Raw genomic sequence first — 26640 nt, 5'->3', positions numbered from 1 at the left:
GAGGCAGTGCACACAAGATCACGGCGACACACTGTACTTAGAGGCCGTCCTTTCTCTTGTAGGCCAAGCTGGCGAATAATCGCAAGAGCCGGACTGCGACCGGGGGAGGCCGACCCCATATCCAGCCACTCACCGACCTGCAACATCGCGTGGAGCGCCTCATGGGTGGCCGGGTGATTGGGCCCGTTGCATGTGGAGATGCCGACCCTGTTCTGGGCAGCAATGGTAAGGACATCACCTTTTGCACCTCTCTCGTCCCACTTGCGCATCAGATCTACATCCTTTGCCACTGTCCGACCAATGCGCTGAATGCCACCACTCATGCATCCCGCACTGACGCCCTCTCCTCACTCTAAAGCTACTCTTGTGCCTTCCTGCTTTCAGATGGTGAAGAGGAGGTCCCTGAACTTGCCAGTGACAGACCCTCCGAAGAGGAGCAGGAGGAGGAGCAAGAGGAAGGCGGCCCATCAGGGGAACCCTCAGCCGCGGCCACCCAGGCCAATGTAGGGGACACGTCTTCCCTGGAGGGCTGCGAGGCGGAAGTGTCGAAGGGGAGGGGAGCTCCTGGGACCTGCGGGCTGCAGAAAGGCGGGAGGGGGGTGGAAGCTCGGCGGCCTTCTCCCCAGAGGGGGGAAGCGTCGGAGGGGAGTCCAATTGCTGGGCCCAGCGGCCTCCAGCAATGCAGGAAGGGTCGGCCAGCTCGGCGGCCTTCTCCCCAGAGGGAGAGTCCGGCCTCCAGTCAGGAGATGCTCTTCGCCGAGGAGATGGAACGCCTCGAAGACTTGTCCGCGGACTCGGAGCGCCGGCACACGGAGCTCATGGTGGCAGTGGCACGGTTGCCTGAGTCCATCGATTCCCTCTCTTGGAGTGTGGCCGAGTTCGTGCCCTCAGAGGCCACCAGTCGGGCGGAATACCGGGCAGATCAGGCAGCGAGTCGGGCGGAATTCAGGGCAGCTCTATCAGCAACTGGCCAGGTGATCAGTTGTGCCGTCCAGTCACTGGCTGCTCTGATGCGGTCAGTGAACAGGTCAACACGGGCACTCACTGCTGCCACACTCGCTGTGTCAGCCAGGCATCGCCAGGGCACCCGGCGCGCTGCAGCAGCACAGCGGTCTGTCCCTCGGCAGATTGGTGCGCATGCTGCAGTGCTGGCCCGGGCGAGTGCCAGTGTCTCAGGCGACCAGCGAGCGCCTGCCATCCGCCAGCTTGCCGCCATTCCTCCAGCCGCCACTGCCAGTCCCCCAGTGGAGCTGCCAGGAGCTGCTGCAGCGACTGATGCTGGCCAGCCACAGCTGCAGCAATCAACAGCCGCCCGCTCGACGGCCAGACCTCGACTAGGCCGACCCCCAAGGGCATCTGCCGTCACGACATGTGCCCCTCGGGAGCCTGCCCCTAGCCTTGCAGCAGCCAATGGCCTTACTTTGAGGCGGAGCAGCAGGGCAGGCAGGGGCCACCCAAAGATGGCCAAGGCATCGCCCTAGCGGGCCAAATAGTCGAATGTGTGGCCATTTGTGTTTGTTTCTTGAGGCCGAGAATTGGATGTTTGTTTTTTGAAGGCCGATGATGTGATGTTTGTTTTTGACGAAGGCCGAGAATGACGGCCATTTTAGTTGCCCTATTTTGTTAATCCTCTCCAGGTTGTGGGAGCGAGTAATGTGTTTGAGTGTTTTTTGGGGGTTTCGTCTGTTTTTGGTTTTCATGTGGGAAGGGCCCAGAGTTTGTACAATAAACCATTTTATTTATTCACATTGTCCATGTTTGATCTTTGAAGTGTTTGTTGCCTTAACCGGCTGAGGGCTTGCGGAGCGGCTGCAATCATGTTCTATCATTGGCACAAGCCATTCCCTGACAGGGGGCCTAGAAGTGACGTTCAATAAGCCGCCGACGGGCGGCCCTTGGACCTTGTGCCTCCCTCCTGGGCTGGTACTCCTCGTCGTCCTCATGCTCCTCCTGCTCCTCCTCCTGAGGTGGTGGTCCAACGTGAGGTGGCAGTGCCTGAGTCCTGCGGATAGCCAGGTTGTGCAGCATGCAGCAAACGACGACGAATTGGGAGACTCGATCCTGCGAATACTGGAGGGCTCCCCCGGAGCGATCGAGACAGCGGAACCGTTGCTTGAGCACGCCGATTGTTTGTTCTATGAGGTTCCTCATCGCTTGATGGCTCTCGTTGTATGCCTCTTCAGCAGGGGTCGTGGGCGCGCGGAGCGGGGTCATGAGCCAGGTACACAAAGGATAGCCTTTGTCCCCGATAAGCCATCCTCTTGGGGGAGACTGTGCCTGGAACATGTCAGCCACAGTTGTCTGTCGCAGGATAAAGGCATCGTGGCTGCTGCCTGGAAAGCGGGCATTGACAGCTAGGATGCGCTGCCTGTGGTCACACACCAGCTGTACATTGAGGGAATGGTAGCCCTTCCGGTTGCGGTAATCCTCGGCATGCTCAAGAGGTGCCCGCAAAGCCACATGCGTGCAGTCAATGGCGCCCTGCACCATGGGGAAGCCCGCTATTCTTGCAAACCCCACTGCACGCTGCTGCTGCTTGTCCAGGGTCATGGGGAAGGAGATGAATTGATGTCTCCTTCTGAAAAGGGCTTCGGTCACCTGGCGGATGCAGCAATGCACGGCAAACTGGGAGATGTTAGCGATGTCCCCAGTAGCGGATTGGAAGGAGCCGGAGGCATAGAAGTTGAGAGCCACCGTCACCTTCACTGCCACCGACAGAGACGTCCTGCGCATCAGCTGTGGCTGCAGATCTCTCTGAAGCAGCCGGCAGATGTCTGCAACCACCTCCCTTCGGAATCGCAGCCTCCTAACACACATCGCGGCAGACATGGTCAGATTGGAGGTCTGCTGGCGGTATACCCTGCGTGGGTAAGGCCTCAGTTGGCGACGCCTGTTGCCCCCTCTGCGTCTAGCCAGGGCTGCCACTCTCTCACGGCGTCTGTAAGCCCTTCTGGCATAAGGCTGAAATTCAGCGTTGCCACCCAATGCAGCCCCCATTATATGCTGGCAAACACTGAGCTCTGAATGAAGGCAAAGATAATTGGTAAGCTCTGGCCTGAGCCAAAAATACCTGTCCAAGTGTTGGTCCAAACCAGTAAACTCTCCTCCTTGGTCTCTGTCCAAAAAACTGTTGCACAAGAGTGAATGCTGCAAAATGGCTGGCCTTTATACTGCTGGGTAAGTGCCCTTTAATTTGCGCTCCCCGCGGCCCGGCTGGGCTGTGTACCGTTCCACTTCACAGTCGCTCGGGCCGCCCGGCGCACAATGGGCCGGCGCGAGTGAAGTTCCGGTTCGGGGCGCACAAAAGGCGTTGCACTAGCAAATGACGTCATGATGTGCGCGCGCAGCAGGGCGCGCGCTAAGACTTTGCGCCGGCGCTAAATGTGTACTGAAGTTGGGGCGAGGCGCAGATCGCGCTGCGCCCGGCCGCTAAGCGCCTAGCGCTCGAAATCTACTCCTCCTAAGGCGCTAACGGCTGCCGCGCCCAACTGAATTTCTAGGCCAATTAGTCAAGAGATGATTGGACCACAAGTTTGAATGTGTAGGGATTTCACTGCATCACATCTCCTATAATACATTCTTTGAATACTGTAGATGTGAATATTCACCCAGCAAATGCTAAGTAGACAATACATGATGAAGGTCTGTGTTGTAAATGTCCTGATTGTGTGGTAAATAGAGTATTACAGTGCCAAACAGGTTCTGCCACAGTTATATACCATATCCCTCCAAATCTGGACATGTCACATGGGTGAGGGGATGCCAAACAGGGTCCAAACACTTCACAACAGGGAGAGGAAGGAAAATATGAGGGAAAGGCCAGTGCAAGAATGGTATTGTCAGTGGACCTGGTCACTCAACCAGCTATGGAATTAGAGATGGAATAAGGTGACAGTTACAGGGAGAAAGAGACACTTTTTTAATGACCACAAAAGATCAGCTAGTGGCAAATACAGTGTTATTTACTCTGACTGATGTGCTATGAAGAAATGTTTTGAAATATTTTGCAGTGCCTCCAGCATTTCATGGATTAAAGGACCAAACGTCTGTGAGGGTCATCGAGGGAAACCCCATGAGTTTATTTTGTGAATGCAGTGGGATCCCCTCCCCTACTCTTGAGTGGCGAAAGAATGGTAAGCACACCGATACATTACCTTGTGTTTCAGCCACTCATCTGGAGTGATGGGCGAACGGGACTTGGTGTGACTTAGGACACGGGCAGCAGAGTTTTGGATGACTTGACTATTCCAACGCTCTCCTGGCCGGTCTCCCACGTTCTACCCTCCGTAAACATGAGGTCATCCAAAATTCAGCTGCCCGTGCCCTAACTCGTACCAAGTCCCGTTCATCCTCCATCCCCGTGCTCGCTGACCTACATTGGCTCCCGGTTAAGCAACGCCTCGATTTTAAAATTCTCATCCTTGTTTTCAAATCCCTCCATGACCTTGCCCCTCCCTATCTCTAATCTCCTCCAGTCCCACAATCCCCCGAGATATCTGCGCTCCTCCAGTTCTGGCCTCTTGCGCATCCCCAATTTTAATTGCTCCACCATTGGCGGCTGTGCCTTCAGCTCCCAAGGCCCTAAACTCTGGAATTCCCTCCCTAAACCTCTCCATCTCGCTACCTCTCTCTCCTCCTTTAAGACGCTCCTTAAACCCTACCTCTTTCACCAACCTTTTGGTCATCTGCCCTAATATCTCCTTATGTGGTTCGGTGTCAAACTTTGTTTGGTATCACTCCTGTGAAGCATTAAAGGCGCTATATAAATGCAGGTTGTTGTTATTGTTGATTGGGTTATTCTGGTTTAGAGAGCGAGTCCACTCTTCCAACCATTCCATCCTAACGACAAGTTCTACTTGGATTGGCGGAGGACCTGAGATGTATATTCCATCTAAGGTGGGGCAAGACAGATGAGGTGCTATGTTAACCTGGAGAGAGGGCACATTCCTCTCCCATTCACTGTTCAGCTGGATCCACCGAAGCTACCTGCTCATTTTATTTTTAAAAGAAAAAGTAGCATTCTGGTGAACTTGTACCAAAATTTGTAATCAAGTGGTGAGGGATGTTATGACTAGTGAGGTAAAGACGTAATCATATCACCAGTTGTATCTTTGCTAAAGCAACTTCTGTTTTGTATTGATAGAAACTTGGCTGAAGACAGAGAGTAGTGGTTAGTGGATGTTTTTCAGACTGGAGGGATGTGAACATTGATGTCCTCAGGAATCAGTGTTGGGACCATTACACTTCTCAATACCTGTAAATGATCTGGACTTGTGTAAAGGGGACATAATACCAAAATCTGCAGATAATAAAAGCAGGGAGCTTGGTTTACTGTGAAGAGAACTATAAGCAACTTCGGGAGGACATAGATAATTTAATGGATATGGCTGATGCATTTTGGAAGAAATATTCACTAAATGGTAAAACTTTGAAAGAAGTAGAAAAGCAGAGAGACTTGGGGGTTCAGAGACACAAATCTTTAAAAGTAGGAGGACAAGTTGATTAAAAAAAAAAAGTATTTGGGATCCTAGATTTTCTAAATGAGGGTATAGAATCAAACGCAAAGAAGTGAAGCTAAACCTATACAAATTGTTTGTTGGGCCTCAGTTAGAATATTGGGCCAGATCTTGCTGGAACGGAGCATCTTGTGGCGTGCGTCGTTAGTTAGACTTTTTCCTGCACAATTCAGCTCGAAAAATGTTTGCGGCGTAACTTGCTGGGAGTGTGAGCACGCGGCGAGGGCAACGGGGCATCTGGGGCCTCAGTGAACGGCGGGACCAACAGTGCATCTCCTTACCCAATGAGATTTAAGGTTTGAGAATGAAACGGAGGAACGACGGAGAAGGAGGGTGAATTAGAGTCAAATCAGGTACAGAAAGAGAAATAAAAAGAGGGAAAGAAAGAGTGGATTAAGAGACACAGGAAAATGAGGCAGAAAGGAAAGGTAAGAAATAATTTAAAATTATATGTTTTTAAAATCTCATAGAAGAATTTACTATTTGCAATATGAGATTGAACAGTTTAAATTGTTCCCTTTCTGGGCCAGAGAGGTTGACGGCCATTGGACTAACAACTATCCAGTTGTTAAAAGGGTACTTACGTTCTTAACCACCAGACCTAACTTTCCGCGGCGAGTTTAATGGCCAATTAATGTGCAAATCCAGCAAGTTCTTAAAAATAACGAGGAGGCTAAGGGTGGAGCGGCGTAAAACGATCGGCAAATTCTGGAGATTCACAACTCATGGCGTATCTCTTAACCCCCTGAACCGGCTGGCCGATTTGTACATTAATAACTGTGTGCGCCGTTAACACTCCATCTTTTTCCAGCAAAATCAGGCCCGATAATTCCATCCTGTCCAGTCACTGAGCCTAGGGATGAGGAGCTTTAATCATGAGAAGAGATTACTATAACGAGGAGATCTAATAGAGGTGTTCAGAATGATAAGGGGTTTTCATATGGTAAATCAAGAAAAGTGAATTCCATTGATCTTTGAATTAGTAACTAGGGCGAAGAAATGGTTTTCTTTTTGTCCAGGTTTGTTTTTTGCAGAACTCCAATTTTACAATATAACAACAGAAAATGCTGGAAAAACTCAGCAGGCCAGGGCAGCACCCATGGAAAGAGAGTGAGTCAATGTTTCAGGTCCGAAAGGCCATCGACCTGAAACGTCGACTCTGTTTCTCTCTCCACGGATGCTGCCCTGGCCTGCTGAGTTTTTCCAGCATTTTCTGTTGCTATTTCGGATTTCCAGCATCCGCAGTATTTTGCTATCCAATTTTACAATCCTCTTTCTTAATATCATTTGCTCTCCGTTCCCCACTATCAATCGCAGGGATGACCCTCTCTACAGAGAATGATGGTCGAATTATTATTCTCTCGGGGAGACAAATGCTGCAAATATCAAGCACTCGGGTATCAGACACCGGAAACTACACGTGTGTAGGAACTAATCTAGCTGGGACAAGCAAGAAGGACTATAGCGTGGAGGTTTATGGTGAGTGACGTAATAAAACTCACTACGCACTTGGTTTGAGTATAAAGCAAGGCTTTAATCAACTTGTCTCAGAACATGGAGGTCTAGTTGTACTTCACTAGTTCCTGTCTTACAAAATGTCCCTGGGCAAGCTGAGCCCATGCCCGAGTATTTATACTCCTTGGACGGCGCCACCAGCTGGCCGTCCAGTGTTATTTAATAAGTAATTTCTTTATGATGATGAGATTTATAACAGTGAGTGTGGGTGACTAGAGAAGTTGAAATGTTTTATATAATAGTGCTTCTGATATAACATAAATCTCCCTGCGGGTGCATCCATCCGGTGGCACATCTCTCCGCGGGTGACTTGCAGTCTGGATCATCCTTTCCTGGTTTTCTCTCTTTGTTTCAGTGACACCAAAGATCAAGAATGGTGGTGGGCGGCCGACGGAAATCTCTCTTACCAGGGGAGCTGGGGTCACGTTGGAGTGCGACGCGCACGGAGTCCCCCGGCCAACGCTGACTTGGATGAAAGACGGACGCCCAGTGGTGAGCAGGCGGGGTATCCAAGTGGAGAACGAGGGCCGGACTCTGAAAGTTCAAAGGGCACAGGAGCACCACACTGGCCGCTACACCTGCCTGGCTGTAAACGCGGCCGGCCAATCGGACAGGAAGTTTGATTTGAGTGTTCGTGGTAAGCGCTCAAGTTACTACTGGTTTTAAACAGACACCACTTTAAGAGAATCCGTTATGTGACCAGAAAGAAAAGGGGCAGAAGGAGCTAAAGGCAGGGAGAATACATCTAGATCTTATAGAAAAGTACTTGTAGAATACAGAGCAGTTTAACAGGTTAAAGGGGAACGCTACTCATTTGAATAATCCTCATTATTAGAATTACTGGTACCACTTGATTGTTCCCTTGCAACTGGAATTTATGCTTTAAAACTGCCGGTTAGTCCTCTGATGCACCTCCTGATGAGCTTTACAGATCCCAAAAGGGTCTCACATTTCCATCCTTAGTCTGTGGTGAGTAATCTGATTTTTAGCCAGAGCAACAGTAGTACTGGTTCTGCAATTGGTCCTCCATGTCTGGATCAACTAAATGGCCAATCGGTGTCTGGACCATGGAAATGACCAATCGGTGTCTGGACCATGGAAATGACCAATCGGTGTCTGGACCATGGAAATGACCAATCGGTGTCTGGACCATGGAAATGACCAATCGGTGTCTGGACCATGGAAATGACCAATCGGTGTCTGGACCATGGAAATGACCAATCGGTGTCTGGACCATGGAAATGACCAATCGGTGTCTGGACCATGGAAATGACCAATCGGTGTCTGGACCATGGAAATGACCAATCGGTGTCTGGACCATGGAAATGACCAATCGGTGTCTGGACCATGGAAATGACCAATCGGTGTCTGGGCCATGGAAATGACCAATCGGTGTCTGGACATTTTTATGGTCCAATCAGTGCCTGGACCATGGAAATGACCAATCAGCCCAGGTTTTTGCAATAGATTGCCATCCAGTCAACTCTGCTTGAAAATATGCATGTGGAGGTCAGATAGGGACACTGCTGGACTCAGCTGTGATGACCTCCCACCGTACTTGAATAACCTGCCGAGATTCATCATCTAGCTTTAGTCTGGAATGTTAACCACGGCTGAGGTACCAGAGTTGTCATTTGCAGGTTTTCCTGTAAAAATCTGGTGCATAAGTCACATTTGCAGACAGCGAGTAGCTTGCGTACCAGTGTGACCTGACTTTACGATGTATAACAGGTAACAAGTGAGGAGTTTGAAACTTGGAACGGGTATTTGGCACCCGAAGGGTTAATTATCTTACTCGGTTGCAAATTGACAATTAGGTTTCTCTGTATACACCCATATATATTCTTCTGAAAAAGAAAACCTCAAGTTTACACAAAATACACTGGAGAGGTTCAAATGGTAATTTATGAGTATATTTCTGTATTGATACAATCCAACTGTCGCCTGAACAGACATCCCATAGGGTTTGTTTTTCAGGCAGGATACTTTAAATTGTTAGTTCACTATTTGCTTACTACAGCAACATTGAGATGTTTTGGCCGGAGTCGTGCTTTGCTCTTGTCTGGCTGTCTTTCTCACCCACCTGCTCCTAACCCCCACCACCCTGCACCATCCTCTCCATCTAAGATTAAACTTAAAGGTCTAGAAATTCGGTGGGCTGCGCCGCCAGTTAGCGCCTAAAGAGGGCACTCAGTGGCTGTAGCGCCACTGGCCGCGCCTCCCGCGATATTTATCGGGGGCGCTAATGGCGGCGTTAGCCTGTAGTGCTGCGCCGCCACCGATGACGTCATCAGTGTGCGCAGCGCCCCGCTACCGCCCCGATCGCCATATTTGTTTGCGTCTGCGTCCGCCTCCGCTACTCTGGCCGCAAATCGCGCCCGGTTCACAGGGCCTACCTGTGGCGGGAGTGGCGCAAATTAAGGTGGAGGTGCGGGGCGGCCGTCTTTTTCGGCGGCCGCCTGCCAGCACCTCCGTCCCCGGCCTCCTGATCTCACCCCGTGGCAGTGCCGGCTGTTTTCCGAGAGCCCGGCACTTTTCCTCGGTGCCGGGCTCTTTTGCCGGCACTCGCGATTGGAGATCGTGCTGCAGCAGGCCCCTCCCCCTTAAGAATGGGAAGAAAGCCTGCAGTACCGCAGCGCGCCGTGCTGCAGCGTGTGGCGCTGCGGCACATTGCACTGGGATATTCAGTTTCAGCGCCCTAAGAGGGAAGCGGAGCGCCTCGAGCAGCGCCCCGTGTCCCTCTTGGGGCGCATAAGATGAATTTCCGGCGGTCATAACTGCTCCGATCGCAGCGGTAATTCCGGCGCCCAGGCAAGCTTGGCGCCCCGTTTGGGCCTCCACCGAATTTCTAGGCCAAAGACTTCCTAGAAGGCCCACCACAACCTCCAACATGAACAGAGAGCGCCTGACATCCAACCCGTGAGTCATTCCTGATTAACACATTGATCAGTTCAATCATGTAATTTTTTCTTTTTGAATTGTTACCTTCATTTATTTAATTTTTTTCACTTTCTGTATATATATATATATTTTGTTTAAAGATAAATAAAGTTTGTATGAGTAAAACATTGAGTGTGTAGCCTCCAGTGTATTTTCAGACACTTTTTGACATTAAAAAAATTCTGTCCACTTTCTCGATGTTTAATAGTTTAGTGCAAGGAAAGGGTTATATGAAATAGGCACATCAAATAAGCCATGATTTGTTTTAAGTTGTAACCTCTTTCGGCAATTGTTAAATTTAAAATCTCATCAATTCACCACAGATTTCTACAATCTTGCAACAGATCAATTTAAGACTGTGATCATCTAGTTTAGAAAATATTTATGCTTCTACGCGAAGACTGATTCTTTTTTTCTTTAAAATATGAGGTTTGCTGATGTCTCAGCTGGGAACTGATGCATGCAGACGAGGAGGTCCCAGGATCAGGCCCTGGTCGGTGCCGAGCTGTCATGCCACAACTGGGATAGAAGCAGGGACACTATAAATGAGCTCAGTATTACTGAACTAGGGAAGGGAAAAATGAGTCAGAGACCCCATTATTGATCACCGTACAGTGACCCTGCTGAAGTGTGCGTTGGTGCATGCCTGCGTCAGAGTGTGTGTGTGTTGGTGCATGCCTACATGAGAGTGTGTGCATGCATGAGTGTTGGCATCTGCGTGTATGTGAGTGTGTGCTGGTGTGTATGTGAGTTTATGAGTGTGTCTGTGTGTGTGTTGGTGTGTGCATGTGTGAGAGTGTGTGTGTGTGTCTGTGTGTGTTCGTGTATGTGTGCGTGCATGAGAGTGTGTTGGTATCTTTGTGCATGTGAGTGTGTTTTGGTGCGTATGTGTGTTTGAGTGTGTGTTGGTGTGTGCATGCGTGAGAGCATGTGTGTGCGTGCGTGAGTGTGCTGGCATGTGTGTCCCTGAGACTGTGTGTTGTGTGTGTGCATGGCTGAGAGTGTGTGTGGGAGAGGACAGGGTTAAATGAGGTTCTGTACTTAAAATGACTATATTCAGGAGTCGAAACACAATTTTATATCAACTTAATTTTTAAAATCAATGATGAACTTTTTGTTGAGTATTGTTAAATAAGGTAACACTCTGGAAAGTCTCAATAACCCTCATGAACCACGACTACATGAACCTTCAAAGGACAATGCACGGAGACAAGCATTTCATAATAAATTGTACATTTTAACAAGGAAAGACTCATGTACCTAAAATAATCTATACTATAAGATACTCTACTGCACTAACCTAGTGCTAGGGATTCTGCATAGAAACAAATAAGATTTTCTAACAAAAAAAGTTATGTTTGAGATCTAGTGTCCATGCTAGGGGAATCTCGACCTTCCATTATTATGTAAAGCCATTTGATCTGAATGTCCATCCCTGGGGTAGTTCAGTTGCTCATAAGTAGAAGTTACTGTGTGGTGGAGGTATCGGTATTGTCTGATTCCTTGTCTGTTTAAAAAAGACGTTCTCCTCTCTCTCTCCCCCCTGCAGCTTAAACCTAACATTCACACAATGCATTCCTTCTTTAAATGTCACAACTGAGGTAATGGGTTTGATGAATACTTTTAAAAATTGGGCAAACACCCTCAACAAACAGAGGAAGAGAATACCCACAGCGGTGTAAGTCTCTGTTAGACACAGACATCTACAGTGCCGATTCCCGTCGCCATCGCTGAGATAGGTGTGTCTGAGGATGGGCACTTCGTGAGCAGCGAGCACTGTGCGCAGCCTCCTACTTTGCCCCATTTCCTAAAGCTGAGCCTGGCAATTACTGCCAGTGATGATCTTATCCAAACACTTAAAACATTCGTATTAAATTCCTCTCCCACTATGTTAAATAAAAAAGCAGTGACCTGTTTATTTTAAGTGGGTCGATCCCTCCTGTAAACCAGTGGTGAGGAGGAATTTAATCTGAACACTCTCAGTGCTTGTCTGATAACATTGCTGCCAATCTTTTCCAAACTATGATATTTATTTTATGTACTTTGGAAGGACAAAAGACTGAGTGTTAGGGTTTAAAACCAGGACTTTCTGTGTCTGGCGTCAACTGACTGAGCTACTCATCAAAATTATGACCTATTTATGTATTCTTGGAGTGTCGTCTCATCACTTTTACGAGCCCTTTTTTGTTTTTGTTTTGGGGTCGAAGGTCTTTTTCTCTTCTGGCCTTTTTATTTGGGCTGGAAGAGGTCTGGTTTTAATTTTGTTTGCAGGCATATTAATCGGTCAAAAATACTGCTGGAGGCTTTACACTGTGTGGGTATTCCCCCCACCAACGATATTCTTCCCTCCGCTCCGGAATTAGCCATTCTTCACATGAGACCGATCAGTGAGTGTCAGCAGGCGGCTATTCAACTGTGGAGGCATCGCAGCCCAGCCCAATCCTTTCCCCACCTGATAGCCGGGCACACGCACTTTCCAGGCAGGTGGGGGGTGACTCGGGATTAGTGATCAGGAGCACAAGAGCCAATTGTGACACCCTGGCTGTGAACAGCGAACTCAGTAGAGATGGGAGCAAATTAACTTCACAGCTGCTTTAGTCAATCTCCTGTCTAGTGGCAGTGATTATGCAGTTGTAGTATTGTAGCGAGGGTTATGGGATGTCAATGACACTGTCTGCACCCTCTGACCTAATGTGCCTTTTCAAAAGAGGTAGTGTCGGTCGAGCCAGTAACAGCAGAAAAGCAAAGGACTGACCTGTCGGGTCACTTGTTGAAGGTGTAAAATCAGTGTCTCCTTAAGACCAGATGTGCTTGGGCTGGTTCATCTGGTTGGAATAAACATCCGACCAATCTCTGTATCGCTCCTACTGCAGCCTCTGAATTGCCACCGACAATCTCCTCCTCGCTCATGACTGGAGTAGGCGATTGATGTTAAATGTGGGTGAATGGCAGAGAGAGTGCAGCGAAGATTCACCAGACTGATACCTGGGATGGCAGGAATGACGTATGAGGAGAGATTGGATCGATTAGGCTTATGTTCGTTAGAGTTTAGAAGAATGAGAGGGGATCTCATTGAAACTTATAAAATTCTAACAGGACTAGGCAGACTAGATGCAGGAAGGATGTTCCCGATGGCGGGGGAGTCCAGAACCAGGGGTCACAGTCTAAGGATAAGGGGTGAGCCATTTAGGACTGAGATGAGGAGAAATTTCTTCACCCAGAGAGTGCTGAACCTGTGGAATTCTCTACCACACAGGGCAGTAGAAGCCAATTCATTAAATATATTCAAGAAGGAGTTGGATATATTTCTTGAGGCTAAAGGGATCAAGGGATATGGGGAGAAAGCAGGGACAGGGTACTGAATTTGGATGATCAGCCATGATCTCATTATATGGCGGAGCGGGCTCGACGGGCCAAATGGCCTACTCCTGCTCCTATCTTCTATGTTTCTATTATATAGTGTAAAAGCTGGCCAATGCTATTCGGTAATCCACACCCAGGGTTAATGGTATCACTCACATGACACCAGGTGCGAAAAACACTCCAGCCTGTGTGTGATGCACTGCAGCCCGACCCTTGCCCTGTTCATGGCTCACTTCAGCATTATACTTGTCGGTGCGTGCAGCCTTTGCCACTCCAGGGCTGTGGCTCATCCTGTCGCCGTGCATGCTACCCCAGTGTGTGACAGGCTTTAGGCTGTGGATTATCGCGCGTGTGGATATTTAGTTCCGAGTTTTGAAAATGAGCAGAAGTGGAATCGAGGAAAATTGCAGCATCAAAGCACATTGTTCAATTCAGAATGCTCCCAGTATAAGAATTAAAAATGCCAGTCTTGATCTCGGATGATGAACTATTTCCACAGTACTTAGAGGCGTATGTCGGCTGGAGGGAAGGCGGTAGATCAGGGCAGACTGCAAGGAATGTTAACACCAGATGTGGCATTTCAATTAAGGGTCACATTGCTATTTTTCCGCCCATATTTTATATATTTCCCCTTTTCTGGGGCTCCTCACAGTACGCACCATTCAAGGTGATCTAGTTGGCATTTTCCTCCCCCACCTCCCAAACTTATCTCTGACCTCTCTGCAGGTGTCACTTTTGAGCCAGGAGCTCCATAGTAGAGCAACCAAGGGGTGTTTTTCCTTCCCTGTCTGTAGGGATTCTCCTGGCCTGTGTTCTGCGTAATTCCCTGTGGCTGTTTCCAAGGCTACTTCTTGATGGAGACTTCCCCCCCGCCGCCCCCCCCGTTATTCCCTCAAAGGACCGCGGTTTAGTCATTCACCATTTCAGCCTTGAGTGCCTAATTCGTTCAAAGTCTGATCTTTGGACACCCCATGGTATCCCATTGTCACTGAGACAGGCTGCCGCGTGAACCCAGGTTTTCAGAAATCGGGATTTTGATTTCGGAATGTCGTATTCCAGAGCAGTGGCTTTCTCAGCTTTTCAAGAGTGTTCATCTTCCTGAACTGGAAGCTGAGAAATACACACAACAGGACGGACGTTGTAAATCGGGTACGGTAGCTTAGTGGTTATGTTACTAGACTAGTATTCCAGTGGCCTGGGCTAATGATTTGTTGAAACATGAGTTTAAATCCCACCATGGCAGCTGGGGAATTTAAATTCAATTAAATAAATGTGGAATAAAAAGCTAGTGTCGGTAATGGTGACCAAGAAACTATCGGATTGTCGTAAAAACCCATCTGGTTCACTAATGTCCTTCAGGGAAGGAAATCTGCCGTCCTTACCCGGTCTGGCCTATATGTGACTCCAGACCCACAGCAAAGTGGTTGACTCTTAACTGCCTTCTGAAAGCCAGTTTTCAAGAAGGCGGCTCACCACCACCTTCTCGGCAACAAGGGATGGGCAATAAATGCTGCCCTTGCCTGCGAACGCCCACATCCCGTGAATGAATAAAAAATGAATAAAAAATACAGGAGTTCTTAGAATAAAGGAAATGAAAAGTTGAGGTTTGTCTATATTTGGTGCTTAGGTCCTAATGTGAGGCTCGCAGGGTTAGTTGGTGCGAGTGAGATGGCTTTGCCATCTGGCGTGTCTCGGTCAGTGACTGCCAGCTGAACTGTGTGTGTTTGTGGTCAGTCCCTCCAGCTATCATCGGGGAGACGGGGGCTCCAGAAAATATCAGCACCCTCCTGAGCAACTCCGTCACTCTGATATGCGAGGCCTCCGGGGTCCCGCCACCGACCTTTAACTGGTTCAGGAACGGATCGCCCATCGTCCCCAGCGGTAAAGTGCAGGTGCTGTCAGGTAAGAGGAGAACGAACCTTCTTTTCTCTCTCAAGAGATTTTTTTCCCCTCCTACGACACTGCAAACTCTATTTGGATTTCCTGTCCAACTAAATGCTTGAGCCCCAGGAGAGGGGAGTTGGTGCAATGTGCTGGTGGTGACACCAGGCGACACCATCCTGTGCGTGGATCACTGCTTTCCACTTGCAATCCTCACAAGGTCAGCTCCCACCATTGTGTTTTGAGAGTGACCCCCTGAAATGGTGAGAACTGTTCCTACACATTGCCTGGCTTCGGAGATTTTGATGATGGTAAATGCCCACAGACACACACGCGTGTGCACACACATGCATGCACAGATATGTATGCACACAAGCACAAGTACATGCGCGTACACACACACACAAAGTTCTTGCCGCGTATGAAAAAATAATGAGAAGGAGCCCTCTTGCCACCTAACATTTCTGGGCTAATGATGTGTTGGACAGCCCGAGGCAAACACCTGGTGATTCTGACCTTGGGGTAAATCTGCCTCTCTCACATTTGCTAAACCTGTCATTTGGCACATTTTTTTAGTACTGCTGCACTTGCAGGGAGAAATAAATCATTCTTTTGTTGTCTGACAATGTTAGTCACAATTATGTGGCTAGCATCTGAAAAGTAAGGAGTTGTTCCATATTGATTAAGGCTATAGGCTGAGCCGAGCATTGCCCTGTAATTAACTGTAAGTGAGCTTACAGACTGGCGAGCGTGCTATTGTGCAACCTTCTTGTCCGCCAGATTCTCCCCTCTTTATTCCGAAGGTGCAGATTAATCCCGGGGTCTTGTGGAAATGCTGGGGTACAGCTCCGCAGATACCAGCCGCTCTCCTGTACCCCTCTCCGATGGCCATTCATCTTGTGTGAGCCTCGGCCACGACAATTAAGCAGGTTATTTAACTGTGAGGGGGTGCAACAATAAATAAACACAAACCTACCCCCCGCCCGGTGTCCGCACTCGTGCACATTCCCGCAGGAGCCATGTGCACAGTGGTCAGGGGCAGAAACTGTGACTGATATATATTCCCCCCCTTCCTAACCCACCGCCCCAGCTTACAGCACAGAGCTGAGACTGACCCTGGTCTCTGTGTCTCGGTAACACACTGGGTCATGCTTTTACACAACTGGCACCTTTGGAACTACGTTACTGTTATTGGTCGCATACCTGTCCGCAAACCTCATCTGAGCTCAAAAAATGCAGCATCTCGGGGATTTTTTGGAAGTGTTCGGCTGGATTTGCTCCCAGTCACTGATCTGGGGAGGCTGTCTTACCGCTGCGTTGGGGCTTCTCGGGGGGAGGTGGGACGGTTTGACGCCCGGGGGCCCCTGCGTACACGCAGGACAGCGAGTGACCCTGAGCGGCCGCTTTACCCCCCGGACCTGGCTGTCGATTGGAATAAAATCCTAATTGACACACCAGGTCACCTGGAAGATGCCGCTGTGGGCAACTGGCGAGCGGAAGCCCAGCACTCCCTGCACAGGCTGCGGGGCGGAATAGCGCAGCTAAATCTGGGACCGAACTGCCCCTGAAAGAAGAAAGACTTGTATTTATATAGCGCCTTTCATGACCACCGGACATCTCAAAGGGCTTTACAGCAAATGAAGTACTTTTATTGAAGTGCAGTCACTGGTGTAATGTGGGAAACGCGGCAGCCAATTTGCGCACAGCAAGCTCCCACTAACAGCAGTATGATAATGACCAGACAATCTTTTTTTAGTGATATTGATTGAGGGATAAATAGTGACTAGGACACCGGGGATAACTCCCCTGCTCTTCTTCGAAATAGTGGCCGCGGGATCTTTTACGGCCACCCGAGAGGGCAGTCGGTTTAACGTCTCATCCGAAAGACGGATCATCCGACCTGCGCATTTTCTAGCAGCTAAACTGCCGGAAGCTTTGCGCAGCTTAACCTTGTATTATCAGTTAGCGTGAGGTGCAGGGAGGGGAGGCCTGAAAAACAGAGGGGTGTGCGCTTTTGAACAGCCGAGCTACAGTCCTCAGGTGATACTGTACAATACGTTTTTTTTCTCTCTGGCACCTTCTGTTAACCTTTGCCACTCTGTACAAAACATTGTTAACTATGGGGTTAATTTACTGCTTTAATTGTTTGCCATCTTCTGACCCCCCCCCTCCCCAAGGTGGACGGACCCTCAAACTGACCCGTGTCCTCGTGGGAGATGCCGGCCGTTATGCCTGTGTGGCCAGCAACGCTGCGGGGGAAGCTGGGAAGGACTTCCTGCTGGATGTGCTGAGTAAGGAAGACAGAAGTGTCGAGGAGACCAAACGCAGATTGGGTGACCGCTTTGCGGAACACCTCCGTTCAGTCCGTAAGGGTGACCCCGAGCTTCCGGTCGCCTGTCATTTCAATTCACCGCTCCATTCCCACTCGGACCTCACCGTCCTTGGCCTCTTGTACTGTTCCACGGAAGCTCAACGTAAACTCGAGGAACAGCACCTCATCTTCCGATTAGGCAGTCTGCAGCCTTCCGGTCTCAATATCGAGTTCAACAATTTCAGATCATAACCTCGGCCCCTATTTAATTTTCACTTATATTTTTCCACTCCTTTCCTTTCCCCCCCCCCCCTTTCCTTTTGTTTCTCTCTCACACCTGGCAGCTATCTTTTGCCCTGCCAGTACACTTTACACCTAATCACAGCCTATTACCATCTCGTCTAGCTTCTAATCTCTTTTACTTCTTTTGGGTCTTTTATTCTTTTGTCCGATCGCAGCCCTGCCTTCGATCTAGTTCCTTTTCTCTCCAGTTTTGAAGAAGGGTCAAACCCGAAACGTCAACTCAAATTTCTCTCCACGGATGTTGCCTGACTTGCTGAGTTTTTCCAGCATTTTCTGTTGTTATTTCGGATTTCCAACATCTGCAGTATTTTGCTATCGTAGAAGTGTCGAGGATATTTATTCAAAACTCCACCTCTATAGGCCAGAGGGGTCTCAGTATTGTCTGTAAATTCTGACACCAGTAAACTTTCTGTGTACTGTGGGATTATTGAGGAGTGTGAACTGCTCCAGTCAGTAATGATAGACCACACGAATAGAATCCCAGCCAGCCTTCCTTATATTTCCCTTCTAATATTCGCCCCTCTTTTTCCGAATATGGTTCCATTGACGCAAGTCATCCTTTGATACCTTAAGTGGCTACTCTTCATGTGTAAGCTGAGACAGAGTTTCAGCGGTCTCTTCAGCCAAGAGGGGCATCACAATTGAGCCCGATTCCTTTAATCTCCTAATGTCCATGCAGGCGAACTTTGTACCAAGAGCCACTGGGTAACATACTTTGGTGTTTGTCCCTTCTCCCACTCTCCCCACAGCAACGCCATCTCACACTCTACCCTCTAATAGGGTCCCCCTCTCCTTCCTCACCCAAATGGGTGTCTTTTCCCCTCCTCGAAAGGGTTGCTCTCTTTCTCTCCCCCCTTTTAACAGTCAGTCTCCCCTGTCCTTCCGAAAAAAGGGTCCAACTCTCTCGCTTTCTCCAGAAGACTTTATGCGTCCCCCCCCCACTCCCCTCACCTTAAACAAGCTTTTGGCCTTTCCCCCTGAGAAAGCTCTTACTCCCACCCAGAATCTATCTCTACCCCTCTCAAAAAAAAGTTCATTTTCTCTCCCCTCTCAGAATGGTCTCTCTCTCTCAATCCCCTCAACCGTGTCGGTCATAAGAGTTAAACCAGGATATAAAAGGGTGTGGAGCCGAGGCGGGTGGTTGGAGTTAAGCTGCAGGTCAACTATAATCTCACTGAATGGCGGAACAGGCTCAAGGGGCTGAATGGCCTCCTGCTGTTCCTATGTTCCTAAGTACGTGAGCTTCTATTATCCTGCCATGCCCCCTCAGCTGGGACAGGCTCTTGGCCTGATGGAGCTGTCCTCACGAGCCAGAAAACTTGGTTACTCTAATGACCATGTTGGTACAACAAAAGGTCAAAGTAGGTGAACAAAAGCAAGATATTTAGTGCATTTTATGTAGTCAATATTCCAAGCTCCCCAGGGAAGAGAAATGGAGCTGTGGATGAATCCATAGAATCACAGAATAGTACACCACAGAAGGAGGCCATTCGGCCCATTGAGTCCGTGCCGGCTCTTTGGACGAGATTACCGAAAGTGTGGTGGAAAAGGTCTGTAAAGAGGCTTTTAAAGGCGAGGAGCAAAGCAACAAGACAGAGGAGTTTGGTTGGAATGTGTCCGAGAGTAGGGCTGGTAACCATGGCGTTGGGTGGGGAGGCTCAGTACAGTTGTAAAGTCCATCACAGCTCACAAAAATCCCCACACTCCACGTTTTGTGCAGGTCCTCCCAGCATTTTAAGTGAACACCAGGTGGAAAAGGTCCAAATCAAGCAAGACCAGAACATCAACCTGACCTGTTCGAGCACGGGTGAGTGTGTCCCGAAGACTTTCTTTCAATTGGTCTAAATATTTTGTATGTCAGCACTTGCGTCCGTGTTTTTCCTCCTGTTGCCCCTTCCTCTTCTAAAGCCAAGAACTCAGTCTGGAATATGATGCCTCAAGAGCACGGTATCTCACTCCAGCAGTCATTCTTTGTGTCTGATCCTAGGCACTGAGTGTGGTCCCGTTATTCAATCATCAGAGGTGACCTAATCCTGGCCTTCTCCCGATGTCCACACACAGACTGGATGGGGGTGGGCGGGAAAAGAAAAACTTGCATTTATATAGCACCTTTCACGACCACCGGACGTCTCAAAGCGCTTTACAGCCAATGAAGTACTTTTGAAGTGGAGTCACTGTTGGAAACGCAGCAGCCAATTTGCGCACAGCAAGCTCCCACAAATAGCAATGTGATAATGACCAGATAATCTGTTTTTGTTATGTTGATTGAGCGATAAATATTGGCGGGGTGGGGAGGTCACTGTATTGCTGTCAGGAGCAGAAACCATGTTTGACTATTGGCTTTCCCGCCCTCCCACAGCTCTGTGATGCCGGGACCAGTTTCCCCTCTGCTGCCCCTGTTGGAAATTTAGTTCTTTCGTTTTCTAATTAATTTTTATTTTGCACCCTCTGCGTGCAGTGAGTAGAAAGTGCGCGTTGGATATACCTGTACACGGGCAACGTATCTCAACGTAACAGCAGTGTGAAAGAAAGATGTAAACAGAGAATAATGCAGGTCAGGTAGCATCTGTGGAGAGAGAAACAGCGTTAACGTTTCAAGCTGATGTCCTTTCGTTAAGTGTGAACGAGAGAGTATGGCGAGCCTGACCCTTGCTGTCTCTTTTAAATCACAACCATTTGTGAGGGTGTCAGTCGTGGCTCAGTGGGTAGCACTCTTGTCTCTGAGTCAGAAGGTTGTGGGTTCATAGTCCCACTCCAGGGACTTGAGCACATAAATCTAGGCCGACACTCCCAGTGCCAGTGCTGAGGGAGTGCTGCACTGTCGGAGGTGCCGTCTTTCGGATGAGACCTTAAACCGAGGCCCCGTCTGCTCTCTCAGGTGGACGTAAAAGATCCCACGGGCGCTATTTCGAAGAAGAGCAGGGGAGTTATCCCCGGTGTCCTGGGGCCAATGTCCTAACAGACAAGGGAATTAAGGGTTACGGGGAGAGGGCAGGGAAGTGGACGTGAGTCTAGATTCGGATCAACCATGATCCTATTGAATGGCGGAGCAGGCCCGAGGGGCCGTATGACCTACTCCTGCTCCTACTTCTTATGTTCTTATGTTCTTATTTATCCCTCAACCAACAGTACAAAAAAAACATTATCTGGTTTCATCACATTGCTGTTAGTGGGAGCTTGCTGCGCGTAAATTGGCTGCTGCATTTCCCACATCTCAACAGTGACTCCACTTCAAAAGTATTTCATTGGCTGTAAAGTGCTTTGCAGACGTTCGGTGGTCGTGAAAGGCGCTATAGAAATGCAAGTCTTTCTTTTTTTTCATGTTGCTGCAGTGCATTGGGGACAGGAAGTGGGCGGACACACCGTCAGTTCCTTGCGTGTTGAGATTCTGATCTCAGCTGTGCTGTGCGGGGAGGGGAAGGAGGAGATAAATGGCAGTTGGTGCATTTCGTGGCGAGCCATTCCCGCTGCGCCACTGCAATCTCTCTGCCTCTTGGCTGCAAAATGGCATCTGAGGGGAGCGATTGAAGAGAAAAAGGGATTCAAAAATTATTTCAAGGACACAAATTAAAATTACATTTTTATAGAACCATTTACAATTATCTGTAATATACTCCTTTCATTCTTAACGGAAGTTTCTGAGCCAGCTCACAGCGGGGAACTGATTAGTATTCACAGTTCAAATCACACAGGCAGGCACACAGTATCTTAAGCACCATATCCACAACACGGCAGCGCAGTGACATGCAGACCAAAACATTCTGATGCTCTCCTTCAAACTAGGCCACATTTTCAGTCTATCGGCCTAATTAACTTATTTACTGTGGACTGTTTCTGGATACTTTGCGATGATTGATGCACTCAGCATGCACCAAACGTCAGATCTGTTGAAGTAATTATAATGATGAACGACTCCTACAATCCTCTCATCACATTACCTGATATTGCAAATGGAAAACAAGTGCCACACTGTTAATGTGACTAAAAATCCCCATTATATATTGGGGACACTATTCTCAACAATATATACAGGGTGCGCTATTCTCTATAATATATACAGGGTGCGTTATTCTCTATAATATATACAGGGTGCGCTATTCTCTATAATATATACAGGGTGCACTATTCTCTATAATATATACAGGGTGCACTATTCTCTATAATATATACAGGGTGCGCTATTCTCTATAATATATACAGGGTGCACTATTCTCTATAATATATACAGGGTGCACTATTCTCCATAATATATACAGGGTGCACTATTCTCTATAATATATACAGGGTGCGCTATTCTCTATAATATATACAGGGCGCGCTATTCTCTATAATATATACAGGGTGCACTATTCTCAACAATATATACAGGGTGCACTATTCTCTATAATATATACAGGGTGCACTATTCTCTATAATATATACAGGGTGCACTATTCTCTATAATATATACAGGGTGCACTATTCTCTATAATATATACAGGGTGCGTTATTCTCTATAATATATACAGGGTGCGCTATTCTCTATAATATATACAGGGTGCGCTGTTCTCTATAATATATACAGGGTGCGCTATTCTCTATAATATATACAGGGTGCGCTATTCTCTATAATATATACAGGGTGCACTATTCTCTATAATATATACAGGGTGCGCTGTTCTCTATAATATATACAGGGTGCACTATTCTCTAATATATACAGGGTGCACTATTCTCTAATATATACAGGGTGCACTGTTCTCTATAATATATACAGGGTGCGCTATTCTCTATAATATATACAGGGTGCGCTATTCTCTATAATATATACAGGGTGCGCTATTCTCTATAATATATACAGGGTGCGCTATTCTCTATAATATATACAGGGTGCGCTATTCTCTATAATATATACAGGGTGCACTGTTCTCTATAATATATACAGGGTGCGCTATTCTCTATAATATATACAGGGTGCGCTATTCTCTATAATATATACAGGGTGCGCTATTCTCTATAATATATACAGGGTGCACTATTCTCTATAATATATACAGGGTGCGCTGTTCTCTATAATATATACAGGGTGCACTATTCTCTAATATATACAGGGTGCACTATTCTCTAATATATACAGGGTGCACTGTTCTCTATAATATATACAGGGTGCGCTATTCTCTATAATATATACAGGGTGCGCTATTCTCTATAATATATACAGGGTGCACTATTCTCTATAATATATACAGGGTGCGCTATTCTCTATAATATATACAGGGTGCGCTATTCTCTATAATATATACAGGGTGCACTGTTCTCTATAATATATACAGGGTGCGCTATTCTCTATAATATATACAGGGTGCACTATTCTCTATAATATATACAGGGTGCGCTATTCTCTATAATATATACAGGGTGCGCTATTCTCTATAATATATACAGGGTGCACTATTCTCTATAATATATACAGAGTGCACTATTCTCTAATATATACAGGGTGCACTATTCTCTATAATATATACAGGGTGCACTATTCTCTATAATATATACAGGGTGCGCTATTCTCTATAATATATACAGGGTGCACTATTCTCTATAATATATACAGGGTGCGCTATTCTCTATAATATATACAGGGTGCACTATTCTCTATAATATATACAGGGTGCACTATTCTCTATAATATATACAGGGTGCACTATTCTCTATAATATATACAGAGTGCACTATTCTCTAATATATACAGGGTGCACTATTCTCTATAATATATACAGGGTGCACTATTCTCTATAATATATACAGAGTGCACTATTCTCTATAATATATACAGGGTGCGCTATTCTCTATAATATATACAGGGTGCACTATTCTCTATAATATATACAGGGTGCGCTATTCTCTATAATATATACAGGGTGCACTATTCTCTATAATATATACAGAGTGCACTATTCTCTAATATATACAGGGTGCACTATTCTCTATAATATATACAGGGTGCACTATTCTCTATAATATATACAGAGTGCACTATTCTCTATAATATATACAGGGTGCGCTATTCTCTATAATATATACAGGGTGCACTATTCTCTATAATATATACAGGGTGCGCTATTCTCTATAATATATACAGGGTGCGTTATTCTCTATAATATATACAGGGTGCACTATTCTCTATAATATATACAGGGTGCACTATTCTCTATAATATATACAGGGTGCACTATTCTCTATAATATATACAGGGTGCGCTATTCTCTATAATATATACAGGGTGCGCTCTCCTCTATAATATATACAGGGTGCACTATTCTCTATAATATATACAGGGTGCGCTATTCTCTATAATATATACAGGGTGCGCTATTCTCTATAATATATACAGGGTGCACTATTCTCTATAATATATACAGGGTGCACTATTCTCTATAATATATACAGGGTGCGCTATTCTCTATAATATATACAGGGTGCACTATTCTCTATAATATATACAGGGTGCGCTATTCTCTATAATATATACAGGGTGCGCTCTCCTCTATAATATATACAGGGTGCGCTATTCTCTAAATATATACAGGGTGCGCTATTCTCTATAATATATACAGAGTGCACTATTCTCTATAATATATACAGAGTGCACTATTCTCTATACTATATACAGAGTGCACTATTCTCTATAATATATACAGAGTGCGCTATTCTCTGTATTATATACAGGGTGCACTATTCTCTATACTATATACAGAGTGCACTATTCTCTATAATATATACAGAGTGCGCTATTCTCTATAATATATACAGGGTGCACTATTCTCTATAATATATACAGGGTGCGCTATTCTCTGTAATATATACAGGGTGCGTTATTCTCTATAATATATATAGGCTGCGCTATTCTCTGTAATATATACAGGGTGCACTATTCTCTATAATATATACAGGGTGCGCTATTCTCTATAATATATACAGGGTGCGCTATTCTCTATAATATATACAGGGTGCCCTGTTCTCTAGAATATATACAAAGAGCACTATTCTCTGCAATATAACCAAGATGTTCCTTTCTCTATACTATATACAGGGTGCGCTATTCTCTGATATGTACCAGGTGTACTATTCCAACTGCACTATGTCTGTGACAATCCCCAGCCTGTGTATTATACTGTACGTAACATACTTTAGACAGTGTGATCTCCTCCATATGTGTTTTTAATAAGCTCCAAGAGCATGACTCACTGTGTAAACACATTCCAGTTCACAGTTTAATATCGTTAATGAGGGAAAGGCAGCTTCCACTAGATACGGTGCAGTCATAATAAATCTGCGTCCATTTATCTTTCATTTTAGGCAATCCAAAACCGCAAATCACTTGGTTGAAAGATGGTCAGGAGCTGAATGGCAGCACAGATTATCGGGTTTTGTCTGATGGATCTACTCTGGAAATCCTTGAGGCGGGTTTGTCGCACACAGGACAGTACACTTGCGTGGCAACTAACTCTGTAGGTGACAAATCCAAAAACTACCATCTCAGCATTCTGGGTGAGTGAGCTGGGATATTAAAAATGAGCATCTTTGGCTAAGCACGGTGACAGACAGCATGGTGACGCACTGAATCGCGATGCCACCAAGTAGCGGGATGTGAGTTTGCACCTGTGACTCCCCCGCGCCCCCCTCCCTACCACCCTCCCACCTCATCCCTTTGTGATCTTGATCCCAACTACATTACGGTGGGCTGCTGCCAAGCAGAGATTTGGCAGGTCCCTCTGAGTAGGAGAGCGGGGTCAGAGGGCGAGGCATCTTGTTAACCCCACAGTGGGCGGTTTCAGACTGGCTTTGCCAGCAAGCCTTTGTGATCACGGAATGGTGCGAACCAGGGCAGACGCAATTGGGGTTGAAAAAGAGAGACAAAAAATGGGAGGGCTTCCTACTCAAATGCTTAAAAATGAATCAATACATGAGGAGCAATAGATCGGGCAGGTAATTACGAGGCTTCCGTCTTCTAAAAGCTGATTCAAAGTGGTCTTGCTTTGAGTTTTCCTTCTACCCTGTAGGAAACATCCTGTTCGGTCCCTCCTCTCCCTTATTTTCCCAGGAGTTCACCATATGGGGAACGCTAGGTTCGAGGGCACTTCCCATAACTCTGAGACACTGTCAAGCAACTTGGCCCGTTTGGAATTTTTAACGTTTAAGGAAGTTGCTGAAGGGGATTTTGGTGATGGGGAATGGAACGCCGTTGCCCAGTTTCAGCGTCAAGCACCCCCAGGTCTTGGATCCCATCCAGAGTAAAGCTCAGTGCACCCCGATCCCAACCTCCGACAGGCACCAGTGTGACACTCCAATTTCCAACTCTCTCTCTCTCTCTCTCTCTCTCTGAGTCAGTGCCAATGTAGTGCTGAACTGCACACAATTTGTGGTGTGGCTGCTGTCCACCAGTAACTGGATGCAGAAAGTGTTGCTAATCACGTAACAATGCCAAAGCCAAGTGGTAAAGATAGAGCTACTTTAATGAAAAGCGTCTGGTTTGTTCCCTCATGAACAGGCTGATCAAATCTTTCAATTATACCGCACATGTTTGAACTGTCATGAGCAAAGTAAAATACATTATTTGGTGTAAATTTCCAAACTTACATCCTCTCAAGCTGCTTTTGTATTTTAGTTTGTCCCCTTCTCTCTCCAGGTACCTTCACCCCTTGTGCCGCTTGTCATTTCTTTGATTTGTGAGGTGGGAATGAGAGAGGGTGGGTACTGCCAACCCTGTGCCATTGTCACTCAGTCACGAGAGGAGCCTGTGATCGTGGATCTGGGGACACAGTTTCCGCTTTC

General features: G+C 47.0%; 1 protein-coding gene across 1 annotated transcript in view; it reads left to right on the top strand.

Moving 5' to 3' along the window:
• The window catches only part of LOC147101676 (hemicentin-1-like), a 395279-nt gene that overhangs the window by 209412 nt on the left and 159227 nt on the right, over positions 1-26640 (top strand). Inside the window, exons 42-48 of the mRNA XM_085965457.1 lie at positions 4011-4133; positions 6834-6995; positions 7387-7668; positions 15069-15236; positions 17393-17506; positions 19550-19636; positions 25165-25356. Coding sequence (XP_085821583.1) covers positions 4011-4133; positions 6834-6995; positions 7387-7668; positions 15069-15236; positions 17393-17506; positions 19550-19636; positions 25165-25356 — 1128 coding nt within the window. The remainder of the gene's footprint in view (positions 1-4010; positions 4134-6833; positions 6996-7386; positions 7669-15068; positions 15237-17392; positions 17507-19549; positions 19637-25164; positions 25357-26640) is intronic.

Source organism: Somniosus microcephalus, chromosome 23 (assembly GCF_052327205.1).
Source record: "Somniosus microcephalus isolate GS21.2 chromosome 23, FLI_Smic_1.0, whole genome shotgun sequence".
NCBI classification, from domain to species: domain Eukaryota; kingdom Metazoa; phylum Chordata; class Chondrichthyes; order Squaliformes; family Somniosidae; genus Somniosus; species Somniosus microcephalus.
Note: the sequence above shows the minus strand (reverse complement) of the source record. Positions and strands in the feature narration are given on the sequence as shown.